The 14,622-nt window shown below is 56.6% G+C and overlaps 1 protein-coding gene across 2 annotated transcripts in view; it reads left to right on the plus strand.

Annotated features, from left to right (window-relative positions):
* The first annotated feature begins 427 nt into the window (after positions 1 to 427).
* The window catches only part of atxn7l2a (ataxin 7-like 2a), a 61,016-nt gene continuing 46,821 nt past the window's right edge, over positions 428 to 14,622 (plus strand). For both annotated transcript variants that reach the window (XM_086010989.1, XM_086010990.1), the window contains exons 1-3: positions 428 to 533; positions 13,054 to 13,122; positions 14,381 to 14,485. In XM_086010989.1, coding sequence (XP_085867115.1) covers positions 431 to 533; positions 13,054 to 13,122; positions 14,381 to 14,485 — 277 coding nt within the window. In that variant the 5' untranslated portion in view covers positions 428 to 430. The remainder of the gene's footprint in view (positions 534 to 13,053; positions 13,123 to 14,380; positions 14,486 to 14,622) is intronic.

Here is a 14,622-nt window from a genome sequence, read left to right on the forward strand (position 1 = left end):
TCCCCTGGGCCTGGTATTGGATAATTTCCCCCTCCATGTTGGAGAAGGTGTCCTCTTTAAAGTACGGGGAATCGATTGGAGGGATATAAAGTGCGCAAATGTAAACATCTTGGGTGTTTGAGATAATCTCCCTCTCAAGTTTGAGCCACATATGGTTTTCGCCCTTTTTTATAAATTTGATGTAATTCTTAAGTTCTGTTTTAAACCAGATCAGTATGCACTCTGGTGAATCTTTGATGCACCACCTGTTGCTGGCGCGCCCCCTACTGTCAGTTTGTGTGTCGCTACATTGCAGCCGCGGGCTCCCTCTAGTGCCGGGGAGCTGGCACTGCAGCCTCTGGCCCCGCCCCCTGACGCTAACGCTGACGCGGGGGGCACGCAGCGTGCCGGGCGCGCGCGCGGTGATGGCGGCTCGGGAGCGCGCACTGTGATGATGGCGGCCTCGGAGCGCAGGCTCCCGAGTCCCGAGGCGTTCGTGGGCCAGTCGTGGAGCAGCTGGATCGAGCGGGCCGAGGCGCTGCGGCTGGCGGACGGTGAGTGGGCCCTGGGCTCGGTGGGGAGGCCGCAGAACGGCGGGTCGGCCGGGGTGGGCTGGGCGGGCAGGCTGTGAGCGGACAGCCGGTGAGCGGCCTCCTTCCCCCCCCCTTCCCGCACTCAGAGCGCGGCCGCCGGGTCCTAGTGCCCGCCCTCGCGCGCGACACTGCCATCCGGGCTCCCGCCGGGTCCTAGTGCCCGCCGTCCCGACAACGCCAGCCGGGCTCCCGCCGGGTCCTAGTGCCCGCACTCCCGACACTGCCATCCGGGCTCCCGCCGGGTCCTAGTGCCCGCCCTTCCAGCACTGCCATCCGGGCTCCCGCCGGGTCCTAGTGCCTGCCCTCCCGACACCGCCACCCGGGCTGCCGCCGGGTCCTAGTGCCCGCCATCCCGACACCGCCAGCCGGGCTCCCGCCGGGTCCTAGCGCCCGCCCTCTCGACACTGCCACCGGGCTCCCGCCGGGTCCTAGTGCCCGCCCTCCTGACACCGCCAGCCGGGCTCCCGCCGGGTCCTAGTGCCCGCCCTCCCGGCACTGCCATCCGGGCTCCCGCCGGGTCCTAGTGCCCGCCCTCCCGGCACTGCCATCCGGGCTCCCGCCGGGTCCTAGCGCCCGCCCGCCCGACACCGCCACCCGGGCTCCCGCCGGGTCCTAGTGCCCGCCGTCCCGACACCGCCAGCCGGGCTCCCGCCGGGTCCTAGTGCCCGCCCGCTCGACACCGCCACCCGGCTCCCGCCGGGTCCTAGTGCCCGCCCTCCCGACACCGCCAGCCGGGCTCCCGCCGGGTCCTAGCGCCCGTCCTCCCGACACCGCCAGCTGGATTCCCGCCGGGTCCTGGCGCCCGCCCTCCCGGCACTGCCATCCGGGCTCCCGCCGGGTCCTAGTGCCCGCCCTCTCGACACTGCCATCCGGGCTCCCGCCGGGTCCTAGCGCCCGCCCTCCCGACACCGCCATCCGGGCTCCCGCCGGGTCCTAGTGCCCGCCCTCCCGACACCGCCAGCCGGGCTCCCGCCGGGTCCTAGTGCCCGCCCTCCCGGCACTGCCATCCGGGCTCCCGCTGGGTCCGAGCGCCCGCCCGCCCGACACCGCCACCCGGGCTCCCGCCGGGTCCTAGCGCCCGCCCGCCCGACACCGCCAGCCGGGCTCCCGCCGGGTCCTAGCGCCCGCCCTCCCGGCACCGCCATCCGGGCTCCCGCCGGGTCCTAGTGCCCGCCCTCCCGACACCGCCAGCCGGGCTCCCGCCGGGTCCTAGTGCCCGCCCGCCCGACACCGCCAGCCGGGCTCCAGCCGGGCTCCCGCCGGGTCCTAGCGCCCGCCCTCCCGACACCGCCAGCCGGGCTCCCGCCGGGTCCTAGTGCCCGCCCTCCCGACACCGCCAGCCGGGCTCCCGCCGGGTCCTAGTGCCCGTCCTCCCGACACCGCCAGCCGGTCTCCCGCCGGGTCCTAGTGCCCGCCCTCCCGACACCGCCATCCGGGCTCCCGCCGGGTCCTAGTGCCCGTCCTCCCGACACCGCCAGCCGGTCTCCCGCCGGGTCCTAGTGCCCGCCCTCCCGACACCGCCATCCGGGCTCCCGCCGGGTCCTAGCGCCCGCCTGCCCGACACCGCCAGCCGGGCTCCCGCCGGGTCCTAATGCCCGCCCTCCCGTCACCGCCATCCGGGCTCCCGCCGGGTCCTAGTGCCCGCCCTCCCGACACCGCCTGCCGGGTTCCCGCCGGGTCCTAGCGCCCGCCCTTCCGACACCGCCATCCGGGCTCCCGCCGGGTCCTAGTGCCCGCTCTCCCGACACCGCCAGCCGGGCTGCCGCTGGGTCCTAGCGCCCGCCCGCCCGACACCGCCAGCCGGGCTCCCGCCGGGTCCTAGCGCCCGCCCGCTCGACACCGCCACCGGGCTCCCGCCGGATCCTAGCGCCCGCCCGCCCTCCCGACACTACCAGACGGGCTCCCGCCGGGTCCTAGCGCCCGCCCTCGCGACACCGCCAGCCGGGCTCCCGCCGGGTCCTAGCGCCCGCCCGCTCGACACCGCCACCGGGCTCCCGCCGGGTCCTAGCGCCCGCCTGCTCGACACCGCCGCCGGGTCCTAGCGCCTGCCCTCTCGACACCGCCAGCCGGGCTCCCGCCGGCTCCTAGCGCCCGCCCGCTCGACACCGCCACTGGGCTCCCGCCGGGTTCTAGCGCCCGCCTGCCCCCCCGACACCGCCAGCCGGGCTCCCACAGGGTCCTAGCGCCCGCCCTCTCGACACCGCCAGCCGGGCTCCCATAGCGTCCTAGCGCCCGCCCGCTCGACACCGCCACCGGGCTCCCGCCGGGTCCTAGCGCCCGCCCTCCTGACACCGCCAGCCGGGCTCCCGCCGGGTCCTAGCGCCCACCCTCCCGACACCGCCAGCCGGGCTCCCGCCGGGTCCTAGTGCCCACCATCCCGACACCGCCAGCCGGGCTCCCGCCGGGTCCTAGCGCCCACCCTCCCGACACCGCCAGCCGGGCTCCTGCTGGGTCCTAGCGCCCGCCCTCCCGACACTGCCAGCCGGGCTCCCGCCGGGTCCTAGCGCCCGCCCACCCGACACCGCCACCGGGCTCCCGCTGGGTCCTAGTGCCCGCCCCCCCGACACCGCCACTGGGTTCCCGCTGGGTCCTAGCGCCCGCCCTCGCCACACCGCCACTGGGCTCCCGCTGGGTCCTAGCGCCCGCCCTCGCCCCTGCTTCAGCTCATCCACTGCTGGAACCCTTTCCGTGCCTTTGTCACCTCTAGACTCGACTAAATCCAACACCAGTGGATGTGGTGTATTTGGACTTTCAGAAGGCTTTCGATAAGGTCCCGCATAAGAGATTAGCGTGTTAAGTTAAGGCACATGGGATTGGGGGTAAGGTACTGACTTGGATAGAGAACTGGTTGGCAGACAGGAAGCAAAGAGTTGGAATAAACGGGTCTTTTTCCCCCGAGTGGCAGGCAGTGACTAGTGGGGTACCGCAAGGATCGGTCCTTGGACCCCAGCTATTCACAATATATATTAATGATCTAGACAAGGGAACTAGATGTAATATCTCCAAGTTTGCAGACGACACAAAGCTGGGTAGGCGTGTGTGCTGTGAGGAGGATGCCGTGAAACTCCAGTACGATTTGGACAGGTTGGGTGATTGGGCAGAAGCATGGCAGATGCAGTATAATGTGGATAAATGTGAGGTTATCCACTTTGGTGTCAAAAACAGGAAGGCAGATTATTATCTGAATGGCAATAGATTGGGAGAAGGGGAAGTGCAACGAGACCTGGGTGTCCTTGTACACCAGTCGCTGAAGGTAAGCATGCAGGTGCAGCAGGCGGTTAAGAAAGCAAATGGTATGTTGGCCTTCGTAGCGAGAGGGTTTGAGTACAGGAACAAGGATGTCTTGCTGCAGTTGTACAGGGCCTTGGTGAGACCACATCTTGAGTATTGTGTGCAGTTTTGGTCGCCTTATCTGAGGAAGGATGTTCTTGCCATGGAGGGAGTGCAGCGAAGATTCACCAGGCTGATACCTGGGATGGCAGGAATGACGTATGAGGAGAGATTGGGTCGATTGGGCTTATACTCACTGGAGTTTAGAAGAATGAGAGGGGATCTCATTGAAACTTATAAAATTCTAACAGCACTAGACAGACTAGATGCAGGAAGGATGTTCCCAATGGTCGGGGAGTCCACAACCAGGGGTCACAGCCTAAGGATAAGGGGTAAGCCATTTAGGACAGAGATGAGGATGAATTTCTTCACCCAGAGAGTGGTGAACCTGTGGAATTCTCTACCACAGAAGGCAGTAGAGGCCAATTCATTAAATATATTCAAGAAGGAGTTGGATATAATTCTTAAGGCTAAAGGGATCAAGGGATATGGGGAGAAGGCAGGAACAGGGTACTGAATTTGGATGATCAGCCATGATCTCATTGAATGGCGGAGCAGGCTCAAGGGGCCGAATGGCCTACTCCTGCTCCTATCTTCTATGTTTCTATGTTTACCATCCCACCCTCCATAAACTTCAGCTCATCCAAAACTCTGCTGCCCCGTTCACCCATCACGCCTGTGCTCGCTGACCTACATTGGCTCCTGGTTAAGCAGCGCCTCTATTTTAAAATTCTCATCCTTTGTTTTCAAATCCCTCCAGGGCCTCGCCCCTCCCTATCTCTGTAACCTCTTCCAGCCCCACAACCCTCCCAGATCTCTGCACTCCTCCAATTCTGGCCTCTTGCAGATCCCCGATTTCCACCGCTCCACCATTGGTGGCCGTGCCTTCAGCTGCCTGGGCCCTAAACTCTGGAATTCCCTCCCTAAACCTCTCCGCCTCTCACTCCTCCTTTAAGACGCTCCTTTAAACCGACCTCTTTGACCCAGCTTTTGGTCACCTGCCCTAATATCTCCTTATGTGGCTCGCTGCACTGTCAGAGGGGCAGTACTGAGGGAGTGCTGCACTGTCGGAGGGGCAGTACTGAGGGAGCGCCGCACTGTCGGAGGGGCAGTACTGAGGGAGTGCTGCACTGTTAGATGGGCAGTACTGAGGGAGCCCTGCACTGTCGACGGGCAGTACTGAGGGAGCGCCGCACTGTCGGAGGGGCAGTACTGAGGGAGTGCTGCACTGTCGGAGGGGCAGTACTGAGGGAGCGCTGCACTGTCGGAGGTGCCATCTTTCAGATGAGACGTTAAACCAAGGCCCTGTCTGCACTCTCAGGTGGGCGTAAAAGATCCCATGGCCACTATTTCGAAGAAGAGCAGGGGAGTTCTCCCCGGTGTCCTGGGCCAATATTTATCCCTCAACCAACATCACTAAAACAGATTATCTGGTCATTATCACATTGCTGTTTATGGGAGCTTTCTGTGCACAAATTGTCTGCCACGTTTACAACAGTGACTTTAAAAGTACTTCATTGGCTATAAAACGCTATGGGATGTCCTGAGGCAATATAAATGTAAGACCTTTCTTTATGGAAACCCTCTTGTTATCTGGATGTTTTGTTTTTTTAAACACTAACCCCATGGATTATAGCCTGTGCCACAGTTGGAATATCCCATAGCTCCTTGTATATCCTGTTGGTAACAAACGTTGTCAACAATCAGCACGAGGTGCCCGTGCCTAAATGCCCTGCCTGGTGTGGTACTGAGGCACACAGACCAGGAAGGCGCAAGGTTGAATCCTTGGTCTGTCCTGAGGGAGCTGAGGTTAGCTAGAGGATTTGGGGGGGGGTGTCTACAACTGGCCCCAAAATTCCTATTGGGAAGAGAAAAACCCTATCCAGACACCCCAGCAGAAACATGCATGTGTCAGTTGGCCAAGGACAGTGATGCCCCCTGTGATCGAATTGCCAGCGGACATCTGGAGTCCCACAGGAAGAAAGGTATTGTTTTGGGTGGGTTACCGGAGGGCCTTTGGCGCCTGTGGAACCGAGACCCCAGCGAGAGTCAGCACCTTCGCGGGAGATAGTTAGATTCCAACGCTAATTGTAAACACTGTGTGTGTTTTATCGACAATGCTGTGTGGCATGGTCTGGCAGTGGAGGTTGAACCAAAAACGACCGAGGCTTAAACTCTGCTGTCGGTGTCGTTGAATTAGCTCTGCGCTCCTTTTGTTTAAATTTTGAAAGTTCCAACGCACTTCTGGCCGGCCTCCCAGCTTCCACCCTGCGTGAACTTGAGCTCATCCAAAACTCTGCCCCGTGTCCTAACTCACACCCAGTCCCGTTCACCCATCACCCCCTGTGCTCACTGCCCCGTGTCCTAACTCACACCCAGTCCCGTTCACCCATCACCCCCTGTGCTCTCTGCCCCGTGTCCTAACTCACACCCAGTCCCGTTCACCCATCACCCCCTGTGCTCACTGCCCCGTGTCCTAACTCACACCCAGTCCCGTTCACCCATCACCCCCTGTGCTCACTGCCCCGTGTCCTAACTCACACCCAGTCCCGTTCACCCATCACCCCCTGTGCTCACTGCCCCGTGTCCTAACTCACACCCAGTCCCATTCACCCATCACCCCCCGCGCTCACTGCCCCGTGTCCTAACTCACACCCAGTCCCGTTCACCCATCACCCCCTGTGCTCACTGCCCCGTGTCCTAACTCACACCCAGTCCCGTTCACCCATCGCCCCCTGTGCTCACTGCCCCGTGTCCTAACTCACACCCAGTCCCGTTCACCCATCACCCCCTGTGCTCGCTGCCCCGTGTCCTAACTCACACCCAGTCCCGTTCACCCATCACCCCCTGTGCTCACTGCCCCGTGTCCTAACTCACACCAAGTCCCGTTCACCCATCACCCCCTGTGCTCACTGCCCCGTGTCCTAACTCACACCCAGTCCCGTTCACCCATCACCCCCCGTGCTCACTGCCCCGTGTCCTAACTCACACCCAGTCCCGTTCACCCATCACCCCCCGTGCTCACTGCCCCGTGTCCTAACTCACACCCAGTCCCGTTCACCCATCACCCCCTGTGCTCACTGCCCCGTGTCCTAACTCACACCAAGTCCCATTCACCCATCACCCCCCGTGCTCACTGCCCCGTGTCCTAACTCACACCGAGTCCCGTTCACCCATCACCCCCTGTGCTCACTGCCCCGTGTCCTAACTCACACCGAGTCCCGTTCACCCATCACCCCCTGTGCTCACTGCCCCGTGTCCTAACTCGCACTGAGTCCCGTTCACCCATCACCCCCTGTGCTCACTGCCCTGTGTCCTAACTCACACCGAGTCCCGTTCACCCATCACCCCCTGTGCTCACTGCCCCGTGTCCTAACTCGCACTGAGTCCCGTTCACCCATCACCCCCTGTGCTCACTGCCCCGTGTCCTAACTCACACCAAGTCCCCTTCACCCATCACCCCTGTGCTCACTGCCCCGTGTCCTAACTCACACCCAGCCCCGTTCACCCATCACCCCCTGTGCTCACTGCCCCGTGTCCTAACTCACACCCAGTCCCGTTCACCCATCACCCCCTGTGCTCACTGCCCGTGTCCTAACTCACACCCAGTCCCGTTCACCCATCACCCCCTGTGCTCACTGCCCCGTGTCCTAACTCACACCCAGTCCCGTTCACCCATCACCCCCTGTGCTCACTGCCCCGTGTCCTAACTCACACCCAGTCCCGTTCACCCATCACCCCTGTGCTCACTGACCTACATTGGCTCCCGGTCCGACAGCACTTTGATTTTAAAATTCTCATCCTTGTTTTCAAACCCCTCCATGGCCTCGCCCCTCCCTATCTCTGTAATCTCCTCCAGCTCCACAACCCTCTGAGATCCTCCTCCAATTCTGACCTCTTGAGCATCCCCGATTCTATTCGCTCCACCATTGGCAGCCGTGCCTTCAGCTGTCTAAACCCTAAGCTTTGGAATTCACTCCCTAAACCTCTCCGACTCGCTACCTCTCTCTCCTCCTTTAAGACGCTCTTTAAAACTTACCTCTTTGACCAAGCTTTTGGTCACCTGTCCTTCTGCGGCTCGGTGTCAAATTTTGTCTGATAATTGCTTCTGTGAAGCGCCTTGGGACTACATTAAAGGCGCTGGATACATGCAATTAACTGATTGTGCTCACAGGTTATTCTCATGATGTAGTTGAGATGCACCCTGGACTCTTTGTCGCTCTGAATTTAGGGAGTGAGAACAAGCCTGTGTCCGTGATCAAGGGACTGGAGTCTGCGGGCGAGCAAGGGTCTGCTTGCTTCCTGGACTAATAACTCTAGACGTTTACAGCACAGAAGGTTGCCATTCGACCCATCGTGGCTGCTGGCTGTTCACTGGAGCTTTGCCACAATCAGTTCCACTGTCCTGCTCTCTCCCCATAACCCTGCAACTTCCTCTGCCCTTCCCTGAAAAGATGCAATGGCCTCAACCACTCCCTGTGGGGGGAAAACCACTCCCTGTGGGGGGAAAACCACTCCCTGTGGGGGGGAAAAACATTCTGTGCTCCAGTAACTTGTGTAAAGATATTTCGCCTAACCTCACTCTGTTGGTCACAATTTTAAACTGAGTCCCCTCGTCACTGATTCCCCAGTCTTTCCCTGTTCACTTATGCAGAACCCTTCATAATTTTTAAAACCTTGATTAAATCTCTTCCTAGCCTTCTCTGCTCCAGTGGACACAGTCGCAGTATCTCAGGTCTCTCCTCGTAACTATAGTTTCACACCCCAGGCATCACGCTGGTGAATCTGAGCTGTACGGTCTCTGTGATATTCACGCACCCCCCCCACCCCCAAATCCCGGGATACTTTCATACTCCAGTACTTGGCAAAGTCCCTTCTCTGTCAGTACTGGTGGGTACAGGTCTGTCACTATAACACTGAGGTACAGTAGTGGTGGGTACATGTCTGTCACTGTATAACACTGGGGTACAGGTCTGTCACTGTATAACACTGGGGTACAGTACTGGTGGGTACATGTCTGTCACTGTATAACACGGGTACAGTACTGGTGGGTACAGGTCTGTCACTAACACTAGGGTACAGTACTGGTGGGTACAGGCCTGTCTCTGTATAACACTGGGGTATAGTACTGGTGGGTACAGGTCTGTCTCTGTATAACACTGGGGTACAGTACTGGTGGGTACAGGTCTGTCTCTGTATAACACTGGGGTACAGTACTGGTGGGTACAGGCCTGTCTCTGTATAACACTGGGGTACAGTACTGGTGGGTACAGGTCTGTCACTAACACTGGGGTACAGTAGTGGTGGGTACAGGTCTGTCACTGTATAACACGGGTACAGTAGTGGTGGGTACAGGTCTGTCACTGTATAACACGGGTACAGTACTGGTGGGTACAGGTCTGTCTCTGTATAACACTGGGGTACAGTACTGGTGGGTACAGGTCTGTCACTGTATAACACTGGGGTATAGTACTGGTGGGTACAGGTCTGTCTCTGTATAACACTGGGGTACAGTACTGGTGGGTACAGGTCTGTCTCTGTATAACACTGGGGTACAGTACTGGTGGGTACAGGCCTGTCTCTGTATAACACTGGGGTACAGTACTGGTGGGTACAGGCCTGTCTCTGTATAACACTGGGGTACAGTACTGGTGGGTACAGGTCTGTTACTAACACTGGGGTACAGTAGTGGTGGGTACAGGTCTGTCACTAACACTGGGGTACAGTAGTGGTGGGTACAGGTCTGTCCCTGTATAACACGGGTACAGTACTGGTGGGTACAGGTCTGTCCCTGTATAACACGGGTACAGTAGTGGTGGGTACAGGTCTGTCCCTGTATAACACGGGTACAGTAGTGGTGGGTACAGGTCTGTCACTGTATAACACGGGTACAGTAGTGGTGGGTACAGGTCTGTCACTGTATAACACGGGTACAGTAGTGGTGGGTACAGGTCTGTCACTGTGTATTGTACTAATTGGAGGGGATGAATTAAGAGGTGCAGATGTTAAATATAATTGTTTAAAAGTGTTTCCCTATCATGTATCAATCCTGATTCGCTACATAACCCAGTGAAGGTAGTGACTCATTTGCTGTTTACGCTGTGGCACTGTGCTATATTCAGACCACACCATACAGACTGAAAGGGGAAGTGAAGCATTTCCACCAGCTGCTGAACCTGGGGGGGTTAGGTTAGATGCCAGCTGGCCTGCCCAAAGAGACAGCAGCGTACCGCACCCCTTGGCATGTGTGAAGCTTCCTCTTCAGACTGGCTCTGGGAGACGAGTGAGGGCAGCAGATGATGATTCCGCTGCTCTGTTTAATTTGTTTTGTTCCCCTCTCCCCTTGAGACGATGGAGAGATCTCTTCGCCCCTGGTTGGCACCTTCCCCCTGACTCGCACCAAGTCCCGTTCACCCATCACCCACTGTGCTTGCTGACCTACATTGGCTCCCGGTTAAGCAATGTCTCGATTTAAAAATTCTCATCCTTGTTTTCAAATCCCTTCATGTCCTTGCCCCTCCCTACCTCTGTAATCTCCACCAGCCCCACAACCCCCCGAAATCTCTACACTCCTCCAATTCTGGCCTCTTGCGTATCCCTGATTTTAATCGCTCCACCATTGGCGGCCGTGCCTTCAGCCGCCTGGGCCCCAAGCTCCGGAATTCCCTCCCTAAACCTCTCCGCCTCTCTCTCCTCCTTTAAGACGCGACATCTGCCTAATATCCCCTTAAGAGGCTTGGTGTCAAATCTTGTTTGATAATCGCTCCTGTGAAGCGCCCTGGGAGGTTTCACTATGTTAACGGCGCTGTATAAATGCGAGTTGTTGTTGTTGTAGCACTCTTGCCTCTGAGCCACTCCAGAGACTTGAGCACAAACTCCAGGCTGACACTCCCTGTACTGGTAGACAAGGTATTATACAGATAATGGGGTAGGTACTGCAATATAAATTAACAGGTATATTTTCTGCAAGGGAACATAAAAGGTTTTATTTACTAAACATACAAACTGAGGGAGTGCTGCACTGTCGGGGGTGCCGTTTATTGGATGAGACGTTAAACCGAAGCCCCGTCTGCCCTCTTAGGTGGATCCCACAAACAGCAATGTGATAATGACCAGATTATCCATTTCAATGATGTTGGTTGAGGGATAAATATTGGCCCAGGACACCGGGGAGAACTCCCCTGTTCCTCTTCGAAATAGTGCATTGGGATCTTTTACATCCACCCGAGAGAGCAGACGGGGCCTCGGTTTCTGTTAGTTAACGGTATCGAGCGATATAGAGCTAAGGCGGGTAAATGGAGTTAAGGTACAGATCAGCCATGATCTAACTGAATGGCGGAACAGGCTGGAGGGGCTGAATGGCCTGTTCCTATGCCTCCGGTTGAGTGCTGACCGAGCGCTGTGTGTCGATACATCGGGAGATCGGGAACGCCTGACGCTGGTGGAAAATGGGCAGAGGGTGAGGTGGGCAGAGTGTGCCTGTGGAACTCGACCCCGGCTAGAATCGGGGCCTTGGGGGAGAGGGAGAGGAGATCGGGAGGCAAGGAAATGAATTCTGTGCATGGGGCTGTATTCGGGAGAAAGGAAATTCTCCTTTGGCCTGTGGCTTGTCCCAGACTGAGCAGTTGGTGATTGGTGTCGGAGTGTTTATTTGAATAGTCCTTCTATTATAAACGGGACAGAAACACAACAAGTCGCGTTCAGTCACTTCAAGGTTACACCGTGCGGGCTCTCGGCAACTCTGTTGTGTTGGGAAAAACTCTGTTTTAGTTTAAATTTTCCGATTCGAGAAGTAGATCTTCTTGATAAATTAGTGGCAGGAATGCACTTAACCCTTTGAGAGCTGTCGATTGGCGAACTTTGTGCTAACGGAGGAAAGGCCAGACAGTGAACTAATCGGGAAAGCGATCCAGAGTGAACAGTGAATGAATTCAAGAAATCTCCAGCAGTTTAAAGGTTAATGAGGTCCTGAGTGCTGAGCTCCTGAGGTTGTCTTGTCGTCCTGCACAGTGCTGTAGATTCTACCAGTCGCCATGGCTCAGTGGGAACACACTCGGCTCTGTGCCAGCAGACGGACTGCTCACTATAGTGAAGGGCTCAAACCCAGCACTCCCTCAGTACTGCACTGGATTGTCAGCCTAGATGACATGCTGCCACATAATAGACTTTTTAGCAAAATTGAAGCCCATGGGATTAAAGGGGCAGTGGCACTGTGGATACAAAATTGGCTAAGGGACAGAAAGCAGAGCGTAGTGGTGAACGGTTGTTTTTCAGACTGGAGGGAAGTGTAGAGTGGTGTCCCCCAAGGGTCGGTGTTGGGGCCACTGCTCGTTTTGAAATATTAATGACCGGGACTTGGGTGTACAGGGCATAATTTCAAATTTGCAGATGACACAAAACTCGGAAATGTATTAAACAGTGAGGAGGGTAGTAGCAGACTTCAGGAGGACAGACAGACTGGTGAAATGGGCGGACACGTCACTTTAAGAAGGTTGTCAAAGCCTTGGAGAGGGTGCAGAGGAGATTTACGAGAATAGTCCCGGGGCTGAGGGACTTCAGTTACGTGGAGAGACTGGAGAAGCTGGGGTTGTTCTCCTTGGAGCAGAGAAGGTTAAGGGGAGATTTGACAGAGGTGTTTAAAATTCTGAGGGGTTTTGATAAGAGTGAATAAGGAGAAACTGTTTCTGCTGGTGGGAGGGTCGGTAACTAGAGGACACAGAGTTAAACTAATTGGTAAAAGAACCAGAGGGGAGATGAGATTATTTTTACTCAGGGAGTTGTGGTGATCTGGAATGCGCTGCCTGAAAGGGCGGTGGAAGCAGATTCAGAAGTAACTTTCAAAAGAGAATTGGACAAATACTTGAAGGTGAAAAATTCACAGGGCTGTGGGGAAAGAGCAGGGAGTGGGACTAATTGGAGAGCTCTTTCAAAGAGCCGGCACAGGCACGATGGGACGAATGGCCTCCTGTGCTGTATCATTCTCTGATTATGGGCTCAAATCTTGAAGTGGGGCTGGAGTGATACTGACCAAGGGGAGCTAGCATGTAGGGCAAGTTATTTTCTTTCATTACTGTACAGTATGATGCTCGTTCATTTTTTTTGGTGATTGCTGCAAGAGTTGTGACTGTCTGAACATATTTTGTTTTTGCAGGTGCAGAATCAGAGGATAGCGGCAAGGATGTGAGAAAGAAGATTGAAACAATGAGGCTCATTAGAGAAGGTGAGGGACTGGGCTGGATATAAATAGAAAAAAGTCACAGTCACCATTGACCAGAGACTTAACTGGACCAGCCACATACAGGAAACTCTCGTTTAAACGGCACCTAAATATCCGGAATTCTCTATTTACCGGCAAAATTCTCACTCCGAAAACAACACCTCAATAACCGGAAATGTTGCCGAGTCCCAAGTTTGAGTCTCCCGCGGTGGCCGAGTTAGTCAGTGGGGGTAGTTCTCCAAACTGCCACTACTCGGCTTCTTGGCGCTGTCGGAAGTCCGAACACCTCAATAACAGGAGTTTGACTCTGTTAAAAATAGCCTCGGTAGATAAGCCTCTCCATCATCCGGAATTTTTAATCAACCGGCACCATCCCGGTCCCGTCGGTGCCGGATACCAAAGAGTTTCCTGTAAATACTGTGGCTACAAGAGCAGGTCAGAGGCTGGGTATTCTGCGGCGAGTGTCTCACCTCCTGACTCCCCAAAGCTTTTCCACCATCTACAAGGCACAAGTCAGGAGTGTGATGGAATACTTTCCACTTGCCTGGATGAGTGCAGCTCCAACAACACTCAAGAAGCTCAACATCATTCAGGACAAAGCAGCCCCGCTTGATTGGCACCCCATCCACCATCTTAAACATTCACTCCCTCCACCACCGGCGTACTGTGGCTGCAGTGTGTACCATCTACAAGATGCACTGCAACAACTCGCCAAGGCTTCTTCAGCAGCACCTCCCAAACCCGCGACCTCTTCCACCTAGAAAGACAAGGGCAGCAAGCGCAAGGGAACACCACCACCTCCAAGTTCCCCTCCAAGTCACGCACTATCCTGACTTGGAAATATATCGGCCGTTCCTTCATCGTCGCTGGGTGAAAATCCTGGAACTCCCTCCCGAACAGCACTGTGGGAGCACCTTCACCACACGGACTGCAGCGGTTCAAGAAGGCGGCTCACCACCACCTTCTCAAGGGCAACTAGGGATGGGCAATAAATGCTGGCTTTGCCAGTGATGCCCACATCCCAGGATTGAATAAAAACAAGTTGCAGATACTTTTGTGTCTGAATGATTGAACTTTGTGATTTTGCTTGGCGTGGGGGTGGGGGGCGGTCTCTCAAGTGTTTATGGGGTGGGGGGGTGGGGGGGTAGGGGGGTAGGAAGGTGAGATTCAGGTATTGAGATTAAAGTATTTCCTGCCCCCCCCAACTTTCTTTCCGCGGTACCGGGTGTGTATGTACTGACTATTTTTCCCTCTGTTTCAGATATGCCAATCTTCGGTCACTGTCCGGCCCATGATGAGTTCTTCCTCGTGGTGTGTAACCAGTGCGGACAAGTCGTTAAACCTCAGGCATTCCAGATGCACTGTGGTGAGTGATTTTGTGTCGGAGTGCCTTTGCATCTTTCTTTAAAAGAAACAAAAGACGTACACACTCCTTGAGTCTGATAACCCGCAGAAACCCTTCCTTAAACTAACTGATGGTTGCAGCTCCCTCCCATGCCAGCT

This window comes from Somniosus microcephalus, chromosome 18 (assembly GCF_052327205.1).
Source record: "Somniosus microcephalus isolate GS21.2 chromosome 18, FLI_Smic_1.0, whole genome shotgun sequence".
NCBI lineage: Eukaryota > Metazoa > Chordata > Chondrichthyes > Squaliformes > Somniosidae > Somniosus > Somniosus microcephalus.